This window comes from Haliotis rubra, unplaced genomic scaffold (genome assembly GCF_003918875.1).
Source record: "Haliotis rubra isolate DU_JTF1 unplaced genomic scaffold, ASM391887v1 Scf831, whole genome shotgun sequence".
Classification (NCBI taxonomy): Eukaryota; Metazoa; Mollusca; class Gastropoda; order Lepetellida; family Haliotidae; genus Haliotis; species Haliotis rubra.
Window position 1 is genome coordinate 285,766 of NW_025767559.1, and position 24,606 is coordinate 310,371.

Below are 24,606 nucleotides of genomic sequence, written 5' to 3' on the forward strand. Positions count from 1 at the left end.
CAACGAAGCGCGTGTGATACATGCGGCATCACCTTATGCAACTGAGTTGTTCAAAATTGCCTCTGTTCACCCTGCAGAAAGTGGGTACCCGGTGGGATAGGTCATGTGACGTATTAACCTTAAGAGGCGTATTAACCTTATGATATTTCAGTTCGTGCATCCGAACACTCAAATTGGCCACATACCGACTCACAGATGCACTACAGACTTCACCCCACAGTAGGAATTATCTTCAAGCCTTTAGTCCACGCCTCGTCGGCAAATCAATGTTGGTTTTCCCACTACTGTGAATGTAAATGCTGACTATGAGACCGATTCCTGTCCTAGTCGTCCTGCCTCGTCAAACATGAGCCTGGATACAATGAGCCAAGAATGCCTCTGTGTTAAGCCCGGTTAACAAGCGTGGCTATTAATCATACCAAAGAGTTAAGTGTCCGATATCCCGTAAAGACATAATGTTCCATTCAGGAAGGGAAGGAAACGGTACTTGTTGGTGTGTTCCACAGAAGAAGATTGACCAGGCACTAAAAGTCAATGAGCCACGCGAATGTAGCGCTTAACACCGGAATCATCCAGCCTGCTTCGTATAACCAGATCACAGGGAGCGTGCAATGTGACAAAATAGGTGGAAATAACTCCGTGGAATAAAACTATCACGAACAATGTCTTCGACCTTTAGATGCAGCGTGTCCAAATTGAAAAGAATCGTCCTCCAAACGGTAAATTGGTCTGTTCGATTATTCTGGGAAGTGCAGATATAGACCAGTAGAGATCGACTCTGGATGAAACAAACCGGTGACTGATGTCATGACCAACGATCCACAGAAAAATCCAATAAAAAACGTCAATAAATGAGCATGGTTTTGCGGCAATTTTAGCAATCTCCAAGCAACGTGGGCCAACTGAAATGGTTGGTTGGTGTTGGTTAACGCCGCACTCAGCAGTATTCCAGCCTATGGCGGCGGTCTATAAATAGTCGAATCTTCACCAGACAATCCAGTGATCAACAGCATGAGCATCGATCTACGCAATTGGTATACGATGACATGTGTCAACTAAGTCAGCGAGCCTGACCACCCGATCCCTTTGGCCGCCTCTTAAGACAAGAATGGGCTACAGAAGACCAACACGGATTTTCACGGGGACGTGTGGAAACCGCCTTGACCACTAGGCCCCATAAAATGTAAATTTAGCCAGTGGGGCTTGAAGGCTAGGGTTGAAACGAAAGTATTGTGTCCGTGATACACGGAATCGAATGTCAGGTATTCCAGATATGGTCGTTGGCATGACCGACCTTGACCACTAGGACATTCCCCATAAAATGTATGAATTTATGCCAGTGGACCATGCCTTTGTGGCGATTATGACATTTGTTTGTTTATAGCATGTCTGCTAAATGAAGGTTGCAAACGAAAGTATGACATTCCAAATAACTGGATCTTTCAGTAGCAGCAGCATACGGATACATGTACATTTAAGAAATCGTATTGATGTATGACATTCCAGATATGACATTTCAGATATGACATTTCAGATAGCAGATAGCATGACATACCAGATATAGCATGACATTCCAGATAGTATGACATTCCAGATAGTATGACATTTCAGAGAGTATGACATTCCAGATAGTATGACATACCAAATAGTATGACGATTCAGATAGATATGACATTCCAGATAGTGTGACAAACCAGATAGTGTGACATTCCAGATAGCATGACATTCCAGATAGTTTTGACATTCCATATAGCATGACATTCCAGATAGTATGACAGTCCAGATAGTATGACATTCCAGATAGTATGACATTCCAGATAGTATGACATTCCAGATAGTATGACATTCAGATAGTATGAGATGGTTTGATATTTCAGATAGTATGACATTCAGATAGCATGACATTCCAGATAGTATGACGATTCCAGATAGCATGACATTCCAGATAGCATGACATTCCAGATAGCATGACATTCCAGATAGCATGACATACCATATAGCATGACATTCCAGATAGCATGATATACCATATAGCATGAAATTCCAGATAGCATGACATTTCAGATAGCATGACATTCCAGATAACATGACATTCCAGATATCATGACATTCCAGATAGCATGACATTCCAGATAGTATGACATTCCAGATAGTATGACATTCAATATAACATGACATTCCAGATAGTATGACATTCCAGATAGGTTGACATTCCAGATAGTATGACATTCCGGATAGTATGACATACCAAATAGTATGACGATTCAGATAGTATGACATTCCAGATAGTATGACAGTAGACTGTATGACATTCCAGATAGCATGACATTCCAGACAGTATGATTTCTTGGCACTAATGTGGCACTAATTCGCTTCCATAATTATTCAGTGAAAGAATGTGGAATGAGCCGAAACTTTTTTGGCGCCGACGACCTTCAGAAAATCCCTGGTATCAAGTGATTGACTGAGTCAATTTCGTAAAAATCAGGGACAAATTATGCTTCAAAACAGTTTCGGGAACAAAGTATTACATTTAAAGGTTACAAAATATACGACAACACCGATAACACACACGTGCGCGCACGCACGCACAGGCACGTACATAAAACACACAGGCGCGAGCACACACATTACACAGATACGTGCGAGCAAGAATTACAAAATGTCACATTCTCAATTGTCTATAAATTGATCCCAGTACGTTTTCTTGTCGAATATACTTGAGAAATCCATCAGTGCATGAAGACCTCCCTTAGCCTGAAGCCAAATAACGGTGGCATCACCAAAACCAAATTTCATCAGACCGGCAGTCACTTGACACGAGTTCCACTCGCTTCTTCCAATCGGAACAAATTGATTCATTAGACCGTCGCGTTAAGAACGAGCCTCACACTATCCTCTTTCCGTCATGAACTTTGGGGATTTTATTAAAAGGCTTTTCGCATGGGGGGCTAAAAATACCCGCTAATTCCTCTCCCAATAAACCGGATCGTTGTTACATCTTCAGCATGTTTCTGTGCGCTCTGGCGATGGGATATGCTAAGAGGCATTTCATTATCTTTTGAAATCCCACTTCAACTAAAGTGGTCTTTGCATTGAGATCAAACTCCCCTATCGTCTTCATTATGTTATTCCAGTAGCCTGACGTCAGAAACTGATTTAAGTATCGACAATTGTCTCTTGCAAAAACTAGGGAATTCGTCCCTTCACATGGAAACAAACGTGCTGTCCTTATCACTGAATTCCGAAATAGCTCAGTGGCGATAGCAAATGGTGGACAATTTATTGCGACAATTCTCCGGGGATAGTTAAGTAGCAATTTGAGCGTTAGTTTGGAATGAACAAGGTCTAAGTTCGATCCCCGGAATGGGGAGTTCGTGCGTTAGTTATACTACACGTCGGCGATGGTGAAATGGATTCATCGTAAGGTTGTGTCGTTCCTGCTGTTGTTTCTATCGACTTCGGCGATGAGCCGTAACTATGGCAATGCAAACAAAGCCCTATCGAACTTCGGAGTCTCAATACTAGTTCCAGATTTAATCGTGTCCGTGCGCTCGCTCCCTACTCAATCGGGTGTTTTTTAAAGTTCAGTTTAGCAAGAAAACGTTCATGGTTGTTACCAATCCAAGCTTTCTCTAATTAAATTGGGCTGTAGTAAGTTCATGGATTTCACGAAAGACGTAAACGTTTCAGACTTGCATGCCACTTTGACAAGCCAGAGGTGGTGGAGTAGCCTAGTGGTTAAAGTGTACGCTCGTCACACCGAAGACCCAGGTTCGAATCCCAAAATGGGTACAATTGGTGAAACCCATTTCTAGTGTTCTCCACCGTGATATTGCTGGAATATTGCTAAAAGCGGCGTTAAACTAAACTCATTCACTTCGACAAGCCGTGACATAACTGAAATCTCGCCCAGAGCGCCTTAAAACACAACTCACTCATCTTGGTTTTACAACTGAAACGTGAATGCTGGCCTTTCCAGATGATTGTAACGATTGAAGAAGAGTAGGAAAAGGAAAGGAAAGGAAAATTACTTTTCTTAACGTTTAGACAGAGACATGCATTACGGTACCATATCGAATGCATTACCATGACTTACAAAAGGGGCAGAGGATTCCTACATATTTGAAATCAAACGTAAACCTCTAATTCTAAAGCTGCAGATAACTTTGAATTATTGTTCGACTGGGTTTTTATGGCTGACAATTAACCTGTGTCAGTTTTCTTTCTTACACCTACACGATTTTGACCTCTTACGAAAATGACAGACCGTTCGAACTTCGATTGAAAATTCAGGTATGAGGGTATCATAGAAGTCTGGGCGGTGGGTTAAAGAGTCCGCTTGTCACGCCGAAGAGGGAGTGTTATTGGAAATGTACATAAATATGGCAAATAATGCATATTGGATTTCCGACTTCTATGAGTGAGTATGGTTTTAGCTATATTCCAATATCTTGGCGGGGAACACCAGAAATGGGCTTCACACATTGTACCAATGTGGGGAATCGAACCCGGGTCTTCGGTGTGACGAGAGAACGCTTTAAACACAAAGATCCGGGTTCGATTCCCTACATGGTATAATGTGTGAAGCAAATTTCTGTGTCGCTGCCTTTATATTGCCTTAATATTGCTAAAAGCGGCTAAACCATACCCACTCACTTAAGCTCTTTGCTATTAAATCTCCCATATCGAAACGTGTTCCAACTGACGTCATCCTACCTCATGTACGATTGGTTCAAGTACAATTACCATGTCTCCCCGGTGCACAGCCCACCGTTCAACCGGGGTATAAATATTTGCGAGGGAGAATAAATCACTTATAACTCGCCCCATGGAAAAAACATGAATCCACGGCAGTAAGTAAACCATGAACCAGTGGTTAGGATCGACTAGTCAGTACCATGTTAGTAGAATATATGATTGAATTTCAGTTTGTTTTAATGTTATATTAACATAATGAGATATTTAAACATTCGGTAAGATAAATTCGTTGTAGCATTATGATTCGTTGTATACGGGGTTTGTGCTTCCCTCCGGCTCGGTGGATAAAACATAACACGGGGCCTATTAAACACCGTATACCCCCATCACAATGCTATAAGTTCTATTGTTCCTATCATTTGATGGGCCACATATGCCATTTCCCCAACGAGAGAGCCTTTAAATGCGTAAGACATATACTACACTTTATACTTTAAGTTCCGCTTTGTTCAGAATGATCCCGAAGGCTATGTCTGATCTGTATCATCAGTGACATTTAATGACAAACGTTGCCATCTTATTGACTGGCCACGTCGTTTACGGTTCAGAAAACCTTCGGGCTGTGTGGTCACTTTGTCCAACTTGTCACCGATGGTTAAAGACGTCCAACATCATGACAAGTGCTGTAGGTTTTACTAAAAAACAACATATCCGGGCAGACAGAATGTCTGTGGAGGAAGATAGGATACAGATGCTGGGAACGATTGACCACGGACCCCTGGGAAGGAAGAATATATGTGTCAGTGCATGGAATAACGATGAGGAAGACGGATAACTGAGATGGTGTGTCGGTGACAAGGAATACAGAATAACTGTCACTGGATTATCGGTGTCTGTGAAGATAGGTTATTGGTACCAAGGAAGATGGTTTGTCGAAGACTGGGAATACCAAATAACTGTCACTGAATTATCTTGTCTGGGAAGATAGGTTATTGGTACCAAGGAAGATGGTGTGTCGAAGACTGGGAATACCAAATAACTGTCACTGAATTATCTTGTCTGGGAAGATAGGTTATTGGTACCAAGGAAGATGGTGTGTCGAAGACTGGGAATACCAAATAACTGTCACTGAATTATCTTGTCTGGGAAGATAGGTTATTGGTACCAAGGAAGATGGTGTGTCGAAGACTGGGAATACCAAATAACTGTCACTGGAATATCGGTGTCTGGGAAGATAGGTTATTGGTACCAAGGAAGATTGTATGGGAACAAGGAATATTGGTATCAAAGGAATATCGATGCTTAGGAATATTATTGGTAATAAAAATGTTGTGTATCGGTGTTTCTTAACACGAAATATCCGTCTCACTGGAATATTGGTGTCACAAACATAGATTATTGGAGCCATGAAAGATTGTATACTAGTTTCTGAGAACACAAAATATTCATGTCAAAGGAATACTGGGGTGAAGGAAGACAGATTAAAAGTACCAAGAAGATTGCATTACGGTGTCTTGAAACACGGAATACTGGTGTTTAGGAGATGTATTATTGGTGCCAAGAAAGATTGTATATTGATGTCTTCGACAGAATATCAGTGTCACTTGAATACTGGTGTCTATGGGAAGAAAGATTATTTTTACCAAAATGATATAGACGTCTTGCAACAGGAAATATTGGTGTCACGAACATAGATTATTGGAGCCATGGAAGATAGTATATCAATGTCTTGGAACACGGAATATTGGTGTCACGAAAAATAGATTATTGGAGCCATGAAAGATTGTATATCAATGTCTTGGAACGCGGAATATGGGTGTCACAAACATACTTTATTGGAGCCATGGATGATAGTATATCAATGTCTTGGAACACAGAATATTGGTGTCAAGAACATAGATTATTGGAGCCATGGAAGATAGTATATCAATGTCTTGGAACGCGGAATATTGGTGTCACGAACATAGATTATTGGAGCCATGGATGATAGTATATCAATGTCTTGGAACACAGAATATTGGTGTCAAGAACATAGATTATTGGAGCCATGGAAGATAGTATATCGATGTCTTTGAAACCGTAATATAGGTGTCCATGAAGACAAATCGTTGGTACCAAGGAAGGTTATATGGGAGCAAGGCATATCGGTATCACAGGAATATCGATGTTTAGGAAGACAGAATATTGGTGCCAAGGAACGTTATATGGGAACAAAACATGTTCATATCACAGGAATATCGATATTTAGAAGGCAGAGTATTGGTGCCAAGGAAGATTGTATGGTAACAAGGAAGATTGTATGGTAACAAGGCATATCCTTATCACAGGAATATCGATGTTTGGAGGCCAAGGAAGATTGTAGTAACTGGTTCCAAGGAAGATTGTATGGTAACAAGGCATATCCTTATCACAGGAATATCGATGTTTAAGAAGATGGAGTATTGGTGCCAAGGAAGATTGTATGGTAACAAGGCGTATCCTTATCACAAGAATATCGATGTTTAGGAAGGTAGAGTATTGGTGCCAAGGAAGATTGTATGGTGCCATCACAGGAAGATTGTTTAATCAGTGTACAGGAAGAAGTGTACAGGAACAAGGAAAATCAGTGACCCAGAAGATAACATGTCACAAAGACAACGAGAGCGTACTGGTATTTCTTGGTGTTACATGGGTCAAGGAAGACAGGGTGTGTCTGGGAGAACACAACATCTGTGTCTAGGGTGTGTCTGGGAGAACACAACATCTGTGTCTAGGATGTGTCTTGGAGAACACAACATCTGTGTCTAAGGTGTGTCTGGGAGAACACAACATCTGTGTCTAGGGTGTGTCTGGGAGAACACAACATCTGTGTCTAGGGTGTGTCTTGGAGAACACAACATCTGTGTCTAGGGTGTGCCTTGGAGAACACAACCTCTGTGTCTAGGGTGTGTCTGGGAGAACACAACATCTGTATCTAGGGTGTGTCTGGGAGAACACAACATCTGTGTCTAGGATGTGTCTGGGAGAACACAACATCTGTGTCTAGGATGTGTCTGGGAGAACACAACATCTGTGTCTAGCATGTGTCTGGGAGAACACAACATCTGTGTCTAGCATGTGTCTGGGAGAACACAACATCTGTGTCTAGTATGTGTCTGGGAGAACACAACATCTGTGTCTAGGGTGTGTCTGGGAGAACACAACATCTGTGTCTAGCATGTGTCTGGGAGAACACAACATCTGTGTCTAGGATGTGTCTGGGAGAACACAACATCTGTGTCTGTGTCTGGGAGAACACAACATCTGTGTCTAGCATGTGTCTGGGAGAACACAACATCTGTGTCTAGGATGTGTCTGGGAGAACACAACATCTGTGTCTAGGGTGTGTCTGGGAGAACACAACATCTGTGTCTAGGGTGTGTCTTGGAGAACACAACATCTGTGTTTAGGGTGTGTCTGGGAGAACACAACATCTGTGTCTAGGATGTGTCTGGGAGAACACAACATCTGTGTCTAGGATGTGTCTGGGAGAACACAACATCTGTGTCTAGGATGTGTCTGGGAGAACACAACATCTGTGTCTAGGATGTGTCTGGGAGAACAAAACATCTGTGTCTAGGGTGTGTCTGGGAGAACACAACATCTGTGTCTAGGATGTGTCTGGGAGAACACAACATCTGTGTCTAGGAACACAGACTATTTCTAACTATGAACATTGTATATCAGTGTCCAGGAAGATGGAATAAAATAACCTCCCAATGTGATATAAGTGTGAGAGAAACGGAACATAGTCTGGTAACTAGAACTGGGGTTGGTGGGAGAAATGGAAAAAAATCATACTCCAAGGCATCACATCTTCTCTGTGCATAAAATGCACATAAAGTATAAGGACGCAAACATAAAACAAATGAAAATTTATTAAAATACTGTACAAAAATAGTACATTTATTAAACATCCTTGAAAGACCGTCATTATACTTGATTAAAAAACAAGACTATAACAGCAAGGCTAAAACATTCATTGACCTGATGCAGTGTCTGGTCTGGAATAGCCAATATTTACCAATGATAAAAATATTGTTTGTTGGTTTCAGTTGCGTAATGCCCCACTCTGTAAAATGCCAATGAAACGACAGCTGTCTGTGAACGATTGAGGATGGACAAGGCAATCCTGTGACTGCTAGTCATCAATCCAAGCAATTATATTTGTAATGACATGCAATCGGCCAAGTCATGAGATTGACCTCTTATGACAAGCATTGATTGATTGGGATTTACTAGTATATTTTTACATGGAAACCTTGACTATGTCTAAAATCAATATTCTATTTCCTGACAAAAATATGGCACAAAAGTGTCTCTCTTACTAAAACTATAATGCTATAAACTTCCATTATTTAACAAAATTATGTTATACATCTACAACTAAAAGGTTAGGTTTGAGCAACTGGATTGAAGGAATGTGTAACATTATTTTCGTATCGGTGTCTACTCTAGCCATTGACCAATCAGCTTCTGTATTGTTGCTCTGGCTTGAACCAATTCTGGCAGGTCAGAGTCTCTTGGAGGGTACATGTTGGCACAATGAGCAGTTCCTGGAACAGAACATTGCCAGTTTCAACCTAAATCTGCATTGAAATTAATTGGTGTGTGAGTGAAAAGGGTTCTATTCTGAAAACAGCCATTGCAATGCTTCAGAGTGGAGTGGAGTGGAGTGGAGTGGAGTGGAGTGGAGTGGAGTGGAGTGGAGTGGAGTTTTCAGCAATATTCCAACTATATGTCAGCGGTTTGTAAATAATTGAACTAATTACAATATTTCCCAAAAGGCATGTTCAGTATACTTTGCTCATTATATAACAGTGTTAAGATTTTGTCTCGCTGAAACTAGATATATAATTCAGGGCCCCTTTTCACAAAGCTATCGTAGCTACAACTGTCATAAGTCTATGATATAGTGTAGGAGGTACAACAGTCATAGCGCTACTATATCTTTGTGAAATGGGGCCCTGATATGATACTAGATAGTGTTGATATAAGGTTATTAACGATGAAATAAACAAACATGTATTTTGTATACCTAACACGAAACTTAAACATGTGTACATATTTATTAGATTCTATTTTACATTTCATACAAGTGTTTGAAACTAAAAATTCTGCCCCACCCCCTACAACCGTTTGCTTGATTCTGTATACAACAAACATAGGAGTGTTAGATAAATAATCCCTGAAATTAGTTTACCGTTTATAAAGACGGCAGTGGCATCAGGTCCAAGGTCTGATGTAATTCCAAGAGCATGCCAGGGGTCAATGGAACCGTTTGGGAAGACAACTTTGGTAATTTTTATTCCATAGCCTCCATAGTTGGTGTTGGTGCGGTTGATGCCATGCTGTATGAGGTCAGCGTTGAACTGTGAGCCAAAGATGTCCATACACTGTTGCACAGCAAAACTGAAACAAAACAAGACATGTTTACTCAAGTTGTCACTTGTGAAGATCCGGGATAGAATTCGTCTTCAGCAACCCCTGATGTTGTAAGCAGCAACTAATGGGAACCGGTGCTCAGACTTGCTGGGTTGGTAGATCAAAACTCATGCTATTGATCACTGGACAGTCTGGTCCCGATTTGATAATTTACAGACCACTGCCATATAGCTGGAATATTGCTGAGTGCAGTGTAAAACAACAAACCAACCAAACAAATCTTAATTGAGACATGGTTCGAGCAAAAGAACATAATTTTTACAATCAATGGATTTTGAAATACAGTGGAAGTTGTCTTAACCGGCACTTGTCGAAACTACAGAAATAATCCGGTTTACACAGCATGCCAGAATGTACAGATGACATGGTTACCTCCGACTAGAAGTGAACAAGATTGTCACTCTCATATACATTGTTGTATCACAATAAAACATGTCAACTCACCAGCTACATGTACAAGTATACCCATGCTGAACTAAGATTAAAATGTCTTTGTTTGCAACCATGTAGTTTCAACGCAATATTAATTGGTCACAATACACATCCAGCCGACTCCTTGCCACGCGCCGGATTAGACAGCGCTGATTACAGTATAAACCCATATGCCGAGATCTGGAATTGGCAGCTGCCGGATGATACATGCAATAGCCACGGACGGGACAGAGATTTTATGCTGGTGTAGACTGACTGAATTTTGGTTTTACGCCGCTTTTAGCAATATTCCAGCAACATCACGGCTGGGGACACCAGAAATGGGCTTCACACATTGTGCCCATGTGGGGATTCGAACCCGTGTCTTTGGCGTGACGAGCCAACGCTTTAACCATTAGGCTACCCACCGCCCCTATGCTGGTGTAGACAACTTGCCGGATTGGACAACTGTTGGTTTTGACAGCTTCCAATGTAAGTTGGTTTGATACAGTTATTAGGGTTGTCGTGATTTTAGGATTGAAGACGTATTTGCTGATCTTCCACAGCTGATGAAGACCATGCCCTACGAGAGCAAATTCCATGATGCATCAACTTTGGTAAATAGTGATCATTAGTCCTGCTACAATTCACTCGCTTATTCCATATATCGAACCATATCTCTTCATAAATTCTATTCAATATTCGTGGTCACTCGAATAAAATATTTACAACTATGTTTAAGATGGTGCTTTTTACTTGGAACTTGTTTGTTTAATAAAGTGAGATGAAATATAGAATATATCCAAGCCATGCAGTTGGTGGGCCCCTTATGCTACTGTCAGTAGACTATTAGAGACATAGTTTGCAATGTATTGCTTTGTTTTATAGAAAATATCATTTAAATATTTCAACTTAAGCAATTACATGACATGTTTGATATTTATATCTCTAGATATTAACCATGAAGTATTCATGAATACATGTATATTCCTTGCTATACATGTGTATTGGCCTCATGGTGTATTTTGTTAGGCTTAATGGTGTATTTGTTACAGCCCTTGTGTCAGTAAGGTCACGTTGTACTATCAATATTTCTGATGAATCACTGACTGAGTTTGGTTTTACGCCGCTTTTAGCAATATTCCAGCAATATCACGGCGGGGGACACCAGAAATGGGCTTAACACATTGTGCCCATCTGATGAATCAATCTCACATACACATACACTTACAAAGATGCACATTTTGTAAACAATGTCTCAATTCATGATAAGTTTTTTGAAAGTACAGGTTTGGTCCCAGTATACACACTCCTTCTATAGTCAACGTTTTCCCTTTGTGTCGAACTAATGTTCTCTCGAAGTGTACGTTTGGTTCCTGCATACTCTTTCTTTAGTCATCATTGTACGTTTGTGTCGAACTTACATTCTCTCGAAGTATACGTTTTGTAGACGTACATTGTCTCAAATTATAAGTTTGGTGCGCTCCTTTCAACATCAGTTTAAGTGTGTGTCAAGCTTATGTTGCATACGTTTGGTCCGTACATACTCCTTTGTTGTTCATCATTTCATGCACGTACTGAACCTTGGATGACTTGAAGTATTTACGCATTTCAACATAATACTATTTGATGCTAAATCCACCTCTTCCGACTAGCTATGGATCACCACGGACACCATCGACCTTGCTGTGTAGTATCTATGTACCCACCTGACAGGGAAACCATGGCCAAATGGCTGATTGTCTAAATCTGAAGACTGGAAGAAGCCAAACTCTGTACATGTCTGGTAAGTCCACTGGCGACCTGGATGTGAAAATGGACTTTAACTGACAGAAAGAATTACTTTTTATGACCATAGAAAAGCAGATCTCATAGATAAGCCAATGTCAAAAATGGTATGTCCTGTACGAAAGCCGAACCACCAACCTTTGTTCATCCTTTCGTCGAGACAGGTTGGGAACAGAAAATCAACAAATCCATACTGAATTACGCATCTCAAACCAGCTGTTACACATCTCGAAATAAAAATGTTCTTTGCATATCTGGACTTATGGTTGTAATCTAGGAATCAGCAGATCTGATGTCTGCCCTCTACTCAGAAGCCCACACTTACAGAAAAGTACTTTTTTACGCAGTCACTAGACCTTAGAACAATTCTTTGAGACTCAGAGGATGTCAGTAACAATTTGGGCAAAAATATGACAGGCATCAATATATAGTTTATTTCAACTGGATCACTGAGGATAGGTGATATGTAGTATTTTTCTATAAATGACCAACTCTACATTTCCAGGGTTTCTAAAGCTCAGAGCTTCAGAGCTTAAACTACCTGCCCTTGACTTCTGAGTAGATGCAGTGATCAAATCAGATGATTCAAACTAATCAAATATTGAGATAAGTAAAAATAAAATGGCATTTGTCAGTGCCTGTTGTTTTATGGACATACAGATGTCCTTTCCATCATAAAGATATTCCTTCCATGGAGCTAGAAGGTTATGTCTATAATTTTGTGATGATGATGATGACGATGATGATGATGATGATGATGATGATGATGATGATGATGATGATGATGTATTTGCTCACCTCCCTCTGAAGCACTGCTGTTCCAATCAACCTTCTTCAAGTCATCGATCATCTTGGAGTAGACAAAGTCAACACACTTCTGCTTGTATGTGGTCATGAGGAGGTTGTTGACATTGGCATAGCGCTCAATGGGAGTGATGGAGGCGTCGGTCATTAAGCCGCACAGTGTGTCCAATGTGATGTTGGCACCCACTCCACCCTGCAACAATACCCTGTGAATAATTCATGCTGCCATGGTGATCTTAGGACACACTCTCCCCTGAACCAATACAGTCAATACGTCATGTTGCCATGGTAATCTTGGAACCCACTCCACCCTGCAACAATACCCTGTGAATAATTCATGTTGCCATGGTGATCTTGGTACACACTCTCCCCTGAACCAATACAGTCAATACATCATGTTGCCATGGTAATCTTGGAACCCACTCCACCCTGCAACAATACCCTGTGAATAATTCATGTTGCCATGGTGATCTTGGTACACACTCTCCCCTGAACCAATACAGTCAATACATCATGTTGCCATGGTAATCTTGGCAGCCACTCCACCCTGCAACAATACAGCCGATACATCACATTGCCATGGTAACCTTGGTACCCACTCCACCCTGCAACAATACAGCCAATACACCATGCTGCCATGGTTATCTTGGACCCAACTGACCCCTGCAACAATGCAGCCACTGTATCTTGTTGCCATGGTGATCTTAGAACCCACTCCACTCTGCAACAATACAGCCATTACATCATGTTGTTATTGCTGTACTGACCTGAGATGCCCAGTTGTCCTTGTTGCACTGACCTCAGACACCCTTATGTCCTTCTTGTACTGACCTCAAACACCCTCATATCCTTGTTGCACTGACCTCAAACACCCTCATATCCTTGTTGTACTGACCTCAAACACCCTTATGTCCTTGTTACTGACCTCAAACACCCTCATATCCTTGTTGTACTGACCTCAAACACCCTTATGTCCTTGTTGCACTGACCTCAAACACCCTCATATCCTTGTTGTACTGACCTCAAACACCCTCATATCCTTGTTGTACTGACCTCAAACACCCTTATGTCCTTCTTACTGACTTGTTGCGACCTCAAACACCCTCATATGTTGTACTGACCTCAAACACCCTCATATCCTTGTTGCACTGACCTCAAACACCCTTATGTCCTTCCTTGTACTGACCTCAAACACCTGACCTCAAACACCCTCATATGTCCTTGTTGTACTGACCTCAAACACCCTCATATCCTTGTTGCACTGACCTCAAACACCCTTATGTCCTTGTTGCACTGACCTCAAACACCCTCATATCCTTGTTGTACTGACCTCAAACACCCTCATATCCTTGTTGTACTGACCTCAAACACCCTCATATCCTTGTTGCACTGACCTCAAACACCCTCATGTCCTTGTACTGACCTCAAACACTGACCTCAAACATATCCTTGTTGTACTGACCTCAAACACCCTCATATCCTTGTTGTACTGACCTCAAACACCCTCATATCCTTGTTGTACTGACCTCAAACACCCTGATGTCCTTCTTGTACTGACCTCAAACACCCTGATGTCCTTGTACTGACCTCAAACACTCGGTTGCCCTTGTTGTACTGACCTCAAATGTCCGGTTGTCCTTGTTGTACTGACCTCAAATGCCCGGTTGTCCTTGTTGTACTGCACTACACCTTCAAAGTTGCCAGCCAAGGTCTGGTACATCCTTGTTGTTTGACCTCAAACACCCTTATGTCTTCTTGCGTTGCTCAAACACCGTCAATGTCACTGACCACACAGACTAAGACAGAACAAACCTTATCTCAGCTGGGTATTAAATAGGATTCAAATCTAAGTGCCCTGGCTTGGGAATCGGGGTGATAATTTACTTTTTCAAAACCCAGACCTTCTTAATCATGTAGCATTGTATATTAACTCCCCCAAACACAATCAAACACAGTTGTGTCTGAGGGACCTACTAATAATGAAAGCGTAAAGGTGGCATGAACAGTTTAAGAACAAGAGGAAGGATCTCTGAGAACAAGACCAAAAGCATCATCAGCTAAATGGCCAAAAGAAGCATTGGTTAAACAGCCGGAAGGGTGAATTGTTAAATGGCATAAAGCATCATCAGCTAAATGGCCAAAGAAGCATTGGTTAAACAGCCCGGAAGGGTGAATTGTTAAATGGCATAAAGCATCATCAGCTAAATGGCCAAAGAAGCATTGGTTAAACAGCCGGAAGGGTGAATTGTTAAATGGCATAAAAGCATCATCAGCTAAATGGCCAAAAGAAGCATTGGTTAAACAGCCGGAAGGGTGAATTGTTAAATGGCATAAAGCATCATCAGTTAAATGTCCAAAAGGATCACCAGTCAAATGGCCAAAATAACAATCAGTTACATGGCCCAAAGAACGCTCAGGTACATGGCTCAAAGGATAATAAGTTAAATAGCACAAAGGCTCGTCAGTTACATGGTCCAAAGAATCATCAGTTACATGGCCCAAAGAACCGTCAGTTATATGCCCCAAAGTCCAGTTATATGGCCCAAAGAACCAACAGTTATATGGCCCAAAGGACCATAAGTTACATGCCCAAAAGAACAGTTATATGGCCCAAAGAACCAATAGTTATATGGCCCAAAGGACCATAAGTTACATGCCCCAAAGAACAGTTACAAGCCCCAAAGAACAAACAGTTATATGGCCCAAAGAACCAACAGTTATATGGCCCAAAGAACCATCAGTTACATGGCCCAAATGATCAACAGTTATATGGCCCAAAGAACCATCAGTTATATCCCCCAAAGAACAGTTATATGGTCCAAATAACCAACAGTTGTATGGCCCAAATAACCAACAGTTGTATGGCCCAAAGGACCATAAGTTACATGCCCCAAAAAACAGTTATATGGCCCAAAGAACCAACAGTTATATGGCCCAAAGAACCATCAGTTACATGGCCCAAAGGATCAACAGTTATATGGCCCAAAGAACCATTAGTTACATGCCCCAAAGAATAGTTACAAGCCCCAAAGAACCAACAGTTATATGGCCCAAAGAACAGTTACAAGCCCCAAAGAACCAACAGTTATATGGCCAAAAGAACCATCAGCTATATGTCCCAAAGGATAAGCAGTTACATGCCCCAAAGAACAGTTTTATGGCCCAAAGAACCAACAGTTACATGGCTCTGTGATTAATCAGTTGAATGACTCAAGCATCAACAGTTACATGGCCCTGTGGATCATCAGTTGAATGACCCCAAGGATCAATAATTACATGGCTCTGTGGTTCATCAGTTGAATGACCCCAAGGATCAATAGTTACAATGGCCCGAGAGACCAGCAGTGACCTACTTGAAGAGCTTCTTGAGTTCATCCCGGCCAGGCTGTGTCTGCAGCCTCAGTTCCACCTCCTCCGTAGCCTCCAGGATGTTCTCGTTACACCCAGGCCCCGTCGTCGACAGCGAATCACGCACCACAGCCAGGTAGTCTGCCACACAGCACACAGCATACAAATCATATCAAGGATAGTGTTACCCAAAGTGATGTCATAACTCAAAGTGACAAACTAAGCATTACAATGTTATAAGCAAATTTAACATTGTCACTGACAAAGTCGTGTTTGTCTTGTTAGTTCACGTAAAGTGATACAATGTCGTTATCTTATCATCAAGTTTGATGAATCTGTAACCTGTAACCTCTTCTACAGACCAGGGGTGGAAATAACCCATTGCCCGATGCCCGAGTCCAGTGTTTTTTTCTGTCGGGCAAGCAAATTTGTAAATCACACTGAACCAGTGTCCAGTTGATTTCCAATGTTAGTTATGTTGTTTATTTAATGAATCAACAAGAAAACGGCCGGTATAGTGGAAAAATTATCAGGGCAAGTGATTTTACATGTGCCACTGTACCGGAGTACATTAGCGATTTTAAAGTTATTTCCACCCTTGCAGACATTTTTTGTCCTAAAGATTTGCCTTATCTAAGGTCATATACAGTACGCAAAGGTTTGCATGACATAATGTTCATATCTCATGTATGATCTTTGCAATACAGAATAACTTCAGGCTAAATTCTTTGAATTTCTTTATTGATAAATAATAAGATTGCTACGATTAAATCATGTATTCGGTGAATCAGTGATTAACTGTATTCCTTCATAAATTCAATTCCTTATTCACTATCAATTGAATCCATTATTCATGAATTTGATAAAAGTGAATGTTTATACTTTAATTTGGGTGTTATTTATCAAAGCGAGATGCAAAATAACTATACCTGAGACAAGCAGGTAAACAGTCAACAGCTTGACAATACGTGATCATTTTGGTCATTGACTGCACTATCAACATGGTTTAAAGAGGTAAAATATTATTTTGATACTGTTTCACTACATATAAGGTTGGTTGGCTTCTTGTTTAACGCCGCACTCAGCAATATTCTAGCTATCTGTAAAAAATCGAGTCTGGTCCAGACAATCCAGTGATCAACATCATGAGCATTGAATTAACTTAGTTGGGATACGATGACATGTGTCCACCAAGTCAGCGAGTCCGACCACACAATCCCCTTTGTCGCCACTCATTAAATTCTCACCCGGATTTCCTTGGGTACTAAATATAAGAAAACAACAGATCAACTACTGACTTGTTATGGTAATCGTTACCCCAATATTCATTTTCGCAAAATGTATCATGTTCAATTCCCACTGGATTCGTTGCAGCCGTAGTATGTGTCATATCTGTTTCAATTTAAGGCCACACTATTCAAGCTATTTCAAAGAAGCCTACAAATAATGGTCTTGCTACAACAGGGGCAGTGGGGTAGCCTGGTGGTTTAAGCGTTCACTCGACAAAGACCCAGGTTCGATTCCCCACATGGGTACAACGTGTGAAGCCCATTTCAGGTTCCCCCGCCATGATACTGCTGGAATATCTCCAAAAGCGGCGTTAAACTAAACTCACTCACTTGTTACAACAAAGTCATAGGACTACAATTAATGATGTAATAGTTATGATAAAATTGATATTTTATACTTATCCTGACTCATAGGCGATAAGCATATAGCATGAGTCAGGATAAGGACAAGCATCAAACGAACCGAACCAAACCAATTGGTGATTGTTGTCGACCTGTACAGCAAGAATAGGTTGCTGAAGACCTACGACTTCTGAAGGGGAAGGAAATGTGTCACAGATACTTACTGATGAAGTTGAGCTGAGCTAACACAGGGGCACTTGTTGCTACAGCCTGTGATGAGATGTGGGTACTTCATTCTCAGCCATCCTGACAGCGACCCTGTGGACAAAACAATACCAGAATTTGAGTAGCAATTTAAACAAGAGTCATCAGAGATGACATATCCCCGGCCCCCACATATTTGAAAGAACAAATCATCAGACAGTTACTTGAAGTCCAGCTCGACTTTTCTTAAACCAAGTCCAAACCATTTCAATGGAAATCATGAAATATAAATGCCAAAATCTGTAAATAGCAAAAGGCACCATTTCAACCAAGTTCTACCAAGTTCTGTTGAAGATACTGAAGCAGCTTTTCAAGTTGTGCACGGAAATGAAGCCCACCCCTCCCTTTTGGGACTTAGTCCAAATTGTTTCCATGGAAACTGTTGAAAAAAGATATGCCAAATAGCAAAGGCACCACTTTGGCATATGCCTCACATATCAGCCAAGTGTTGCTGAAAGATATTAAGAAGTTTTCCAGTTGTGCTCCAGAAATGAAACCCACCCCTCCATTTTGGGACTAAGGCCAAATCGTTTTCCATAGAAATAATAAAAAATATAAATGCTAAAAATCTGTAAATAGCAAAAGGCACCACTTAAGGATCTGTTTGATATATCTACCAAGTTTTGTTGAAAAATATTGATTGGTTTTTGAGTTATGCTCTGGAAACAAACTGATTACGGACGGACGGACAGACAGACGAGGCATCGACTATATCCCCCCGTGTTACATGCCGGGGGCATAATAAAAAGCAAGCCACTCTCATGAAGTCACTCTCCTACCCAGACAGGCCTACCAAAGAAAACTTTCCCACTGTGCAGAAAAACGCAGAAAAGCCCACATTAATCGTGGAAATAGCAACATAAACACATTGCCTCGCTACTGAAACAGTAAAAACTGCAACGAAAAACTATGAAACTGCAACATTTTCATAGTTTTCATAGTTATCAGCGAACTATGGCCTCTACTGCGCATGCGCATTCACGATCGGGCTTCTTTCCAATTTCCAAGCAACTGTGAATCGCCTCACAGTAAAAAAGAATTAAATATGTTGAAACAATTGCTGTTGAAACAATTGCTGTCAATTGTTTCATACTCTGAATGGAAAGTAAACTAAACAAGTGTGCACACAAGTATCATGATGATTTATGCCAAATTACACAACAGAAATACTTAAAAAAGTAATGTAAATGTCAACATGTGGTCGTAGACTTCCTCTTCCATGTGTGCATGGGCAAAATCCAAGTTGCGGGCTCCTCGTTTTATGATGCAGTGTTAGCGATTTAAAGTTGCCGTTTTCACTGTTTCAGTAGCGGTGGGGTAGCCCAGTGGTTAAAGCGTTGGCTTGTCACGCCGAAGACCGGGTTCGAATCCCCACATGGGCACAATGTGTGAAGTCCATTTCTGGTGTCCCCGCTGTGATGTTGCTGGAATATTGCTAAAAGCGGTAAAACCAAACTCAGTCAGTCAGTCAGTCAGTAGCGAGGTATTATGTTTATGTTGCTATTTCCACGATTATTGTGGGCTTTTCTGTGTTTTTCTGCACAGTGGGAAAGTTTTCTTTGGTAGGCCTGCCAGAGTCCCATGCGATCATAGATCATAGTACCTCAGCCACAGGCCAGAGGGATGTGACAATTCATCACATCTTGCACAGTGAATTTATTATATTGTACTTTGTATATTTCTAAACACCTTTATCTTTGACACGACTACACATCTAATTAAACTTCTTTGATTGAATAGTTTACTTTCACTGATAAATTATCCTAAAACGTGTAACACTTTTTTGATTTGCATAGTGAGTCCTTGTTTGCACAGATAGTGCGGTTCCAGATTCTGTTATTGAAGCCGTATGGACAGCCAGCGATGCAGTAACTTTGGTGTATGACTATGTATTGTCGCAGTTGTAGAAGAATGGTGCTATTTTCATATACTTGTTGAATTACATGTCCGCCATATGGAATACTTGCAGAGTTACCTTCCCTGCTTCATTCGTCCACTGCGCCAGAAGTGTTTCTTTCTTAGAATAAATGTTACAAAAATTCTAACAATAACGACGACAGATAAGAAAAATAATCTCCAACAGTTTAATGGTAAAATTATGCAACAGGATATTTCTTTTTACTTTCTGTTTATTCTTGTTCCTTCATTCCGTTGAACCCGAAAGCTGGCAGGGGTAATGGAGGCGAAGAACGATTTGACGTGCCACGAGTGGTGCTTAAAATGTTGAATTGAATATATTGTTGAGTAATATTAATTGAGTAATTATTATATGTAGGTTGGAAATCTGAGAGCACTACCCTGTGAGGCAATGGGTGTCTACCTCTGATGGTGAGGATATTTCATTTGATATTAAAGATATTTTTCGAACCGAGGCGAGGAAATGCGTTGCATATAGACAGACTGGTCCTTTGCTACGCTTACAGTCTGCCTGTGGATAGCTTGCATATAAACAGACTGGTCATTTTTCTCTGTGTTGTGCAGCCCTATTTGTGCTACAGTCTGCCTGTGGAATAATCCCAGCACAAACCTGGATAAGATCCTCGAATGATATCCATTTGTTGTCAGCCAGGTTGAACTTGGACTTGGCAAACTGAATGAAAGCTGCTAGATCAGCAAGAGCTTGCTCACTGCTCAAATATTGCAGACTCTCATCGCTGATGTCTCTGTAACCATGGTAACAGCATATTTTTTTAAATCTTAAACTAAAAGTTTAGCTACTGAGGCAACAGTGATCATGGCAATGAAATTTAATCACACTTTTGATGTACAGAAATCTGAAATTAAAAAAGAAGGATTTCATCCAAAAAAAATGCTTTAGTTCTGTGTTCTGCATTTGATGAATCCTTGATTTTTTAAATGGGTGGCAAAATGTCTCTGTCATCCAGTTCCTAGTTCATTCACTGTTGTATGAATGTCATATAATGTGGACAATGGTCAGAAACCTTTCACCTTCATATTAAAGTCCTGCAATGCAGTTAAAATGGCCATCAACCTCACCCTTCTCAAATAGACGTGATACATGTCATAGCTCAGACATTTAAAGGATATGACAGAATATGAATGGTTGGTTGGTTGGTGTTTAATGCTGACTCAGCAATATTACAGCTATATGGCAGCAGTCTGCAATAAATTGAGTCCAGACAACCCAGTGATCAACAGCATGAGCATCAATCTACACAACTTGAATAAGATGACATGTGTCAAGCAAGTCAGCGAGCCTGACCACCCGATCCCATTAATCGCATCTTACGACAAGCATGGGTTGCTGAAGACTAGTTTTAACCCGAATCTTCACGGGTGAATATGAATGGAAACATACGGTGTGGGATGACTCTTGCCGTAGAAGCGATGTTCCAGCTGGAAACACATGGCGTTGTAAGTCTTGGCGTATTCTACCCACATTCCCTCCACCATCCATATGGGGTCGGCCGTCCCTTCTCCACCAATCATCAAGAACACAGGTCCCCCTGGCTTGAAGTTCTTTTCATTCACAAAATATCTCTGAAACCAAAGTAAACGAGGGAGTTTAGTCTTACACAACTTTAAACAATATTCCAGCAATATCACGACTGACAACACCAGAAATAGGCTTCACACTTTGTAATCATGTGGGAAATCGACACCATGCCTTCAACGTGACAAACAAACACATGAGTGTGAGTGAGTATGGTTGTACGCCGTTTTTCATTATACGGTCCTACAGTCAAGACATGACCCTGCTTTGATGGGGTCCTACAGTCAAGATATGACCCTGCTGTGATGGGGTCCTACAGTCAAGATATGACCCTGCTACGATGGGGTCCTACAGTCAAGATATGACCCTGCTTTGATGGGGTCCTACAGTCAAGATATGACCCTGCTACGATGGAGTCCTACAGTCAAGATGGGGTCCTACAGTCAAGACTATGACCCTGCGATAGGGTCCTACAGTCAAGATATGACCCTGCTATGATAGGGTCCTACAGTCAAACACATGACCTGCTGCGATAGGGTCCTACAGTCAAGATATGGCCCTGCTACGATGGGGTCCTACAGTCAAGATATGACCCTGCTATGATGGGGTCCTACAGTCAAGACATGACCCTGCTACGATGGAGTCCTACAGTCAAGATATGACCCTGCTACGATGGGGTCCTACAGTCAAGACATGGCCCTGCAATGATGGGGTCCTACAGTCAAGATATGACCCTGCTACGATGGGGTCCTACAGTCAAGATATGACCCTGCTGCGATGGGGTCCTACAGTCAAGATATGACCCTGCTACGATGGGGTCCTACAGTCAAGACATGACCCTGCAATGATGGGGTCCTACAGTCAAGACATGACCCTGCTGCGATGGGGTCCTACAGTCAATATATGACCCTGCCATGATGGGGTCCTACAGTCAAGACATGACTCAAGACATGACTCTGCTACGATGGGGTCCTACAGTCAAGATATGACCCTGCTACGATGGAGTCCTACAGTCAAGATATGACCCTGCTGCGATAGGGTCCTACAGTCAAGATATGACCCTGCTATGATAGGGTCCTACAGTCAAGACATGACCCTGCTGCTACGATGGGGTCCTACAGTCAAGATATGACCCTGCCATGATGGGGTCCTACAGTCAAGACATGACCCTGCTACGATGGGGTCCTACAGTCAAGATATGACCCTGCTACGATGGGGTCCTACAGTCAAGATATGACCCTGCTGCGATAGGGTCCTACAGTCAAGACATGACCCTGCTGCGATGATGGGGTCCTACAGTCAAGATATGACCCTGCTACGATGGAGTCCTACAGTCAAGACATGACCCCCTGCTGCGATGGGGTCCCTACAGTCAATATATGACTCTGCAATGATGGGGTCCTACAGTCAAGACATGACTCTGCTACGATGGGGTCCTACAGTCAAGATATGACCCTGCTACGATGGAGTCCTACAGTCAAGATATGACCCTGCTGCGATAGGGTCCTACAGTCAAGATATGACCCTGCTATGATGGGGTCCTACTGTCAAGATATGACCCTGCTACGATGGAGTCCTACAGTCAAGATATGACCCTGCTGCGATAGGGTCCTACAGTCAAGACATGGCCCTGCTATGATGGGGTCCTACAGTCAAGATATGACCCTGCCATGATGGGGTCCTACAGTCAAGATATGACCCTGCTGCGATAGGGTCCTACAGTCAAGACATGACCCTGCTGCGATAGGGTGCTACAGTCAAGACATGACCCTGCGACGATGGGGTCCTACAGTCAAGATATGACCCTGCTACGATAGGGTCCTACAGTCAAGACATGACCCTGCTGCGATGGGGTCCTGCAGTCAAGATATGACCCTGCAATGATGGGGTCCTACAGTCAAGATATGACCCTGCTACGATGGGGTCCTACAGTCAAGATATGACCCTGCAATGATGGGGTCCTACAGTCAAGACATGACCCTGCTACGATGGGGTCCTGCAGTCAAGATATGACCCTGCAATGATGGGGTCCTACAGTCAAGATATGACCCTGCTGTGATAGGGTCCTACAGTCAAGATATGACCCTGCCATGATGGGGTCCTACAGTCAAGACATGACCCAGCTACGATTGGGTCCTACAGTCAAGATATGACCCTGCAATGATGGGGTCCCACAGTTTGCTGCGCTATGTCTATATCTCATAGCAATATTTATTTTGTGGTCAACATATTCTATGATCAATTTTATGATAGACATTTTCTGCTACTCCCCGTTTAGGTTTTTCAAAATTTCTTTCGATCAAAGGGAGGTAATCACGCTTTTGGAAACTATAAGTGTCTCTATACATTACCTGCTGCCATGTCTGAGTGTTGGCATCATTGAAGTGGTCTAATGTTTGTTCCATCCACATGTCGGGTGGGAGGGGGTCAGTGGAGACTCTTTTGGACGCTGGACGACCAACCATTCCACCTCTTGGTCTTCCATTAAGAAATCTCGGTACGTAAGCAGCCGATATATGAAGGCACGCCAAACCTACCACTACAATCGTTGTCAGTCTTCCCATGTTGATTAAAATCACGTCTGCTCTCTTTCGACGATGATTATCAGTTGGGCCGACCCACTCATGTGATAAGAGATCGTTCACGTGACGGTCATATGACAAAATCTCAAGCTCCCCACAACGACATTTATTTCGGGGAGCTCTCTCTATAACAAGATTGCAAGGTTACGCGCTGGGGTCG

General features: G+C 41.8%; 1 protein-coding gene and 1 long non-coding RNA gene across 3 annotated transcripts; both read right to left on the minus strand.

The window, feature by feature from the left end:
• Window positions 1-8,579: 8,579 nt before the first annotated feature.
• LOC124262338 (putative serine protease K12H4.7) lies at window positions 8,580-24,528 on the minus strand. The gene is given in 12 exon segments (XM_046696829.1): window positions 8,580-9,275; window positions 9,923-10,131; window positions 12,285-12,378; window positions 13,162-13,360; window positions 14,819-14,963; window positions 16,521-16,656; window positions 18,371-18,414; window positions 18,416-18,464; window positions 20,938-20,952; window positions 20,955-21,073; window positions 21,730-21,911; window positions 24,216-24,528. Coding segments are annotated over 12 exon segments (1,512 nt in total). The 5' UTR covers window positions 24,429-24,528; the 3' UTR covers window positions 8,580-9,168.
• On the minus strand, window positions 13,779-14,808 carry LOC124262339. Of its 2 annotated transcripts, none has more exons than XR_006894559.1 (3): window positions 14,662-14,808; window positions 14,402-14,590; window positions 13,779-14,220 (listed from the first exon to the last, which is right to left on the minus strand). It is a non-coding gene; the product is annotated as an uncharacterized LOC124262339 (long non-coding RNA). The 2 variants fall into 2 exon arrangements; XR_006894558.1 differs by having other exon boundaries at window positions 14,630-14,808.
• Window positions 24,529-24,606: the final 78 nt, after the last annotated feature.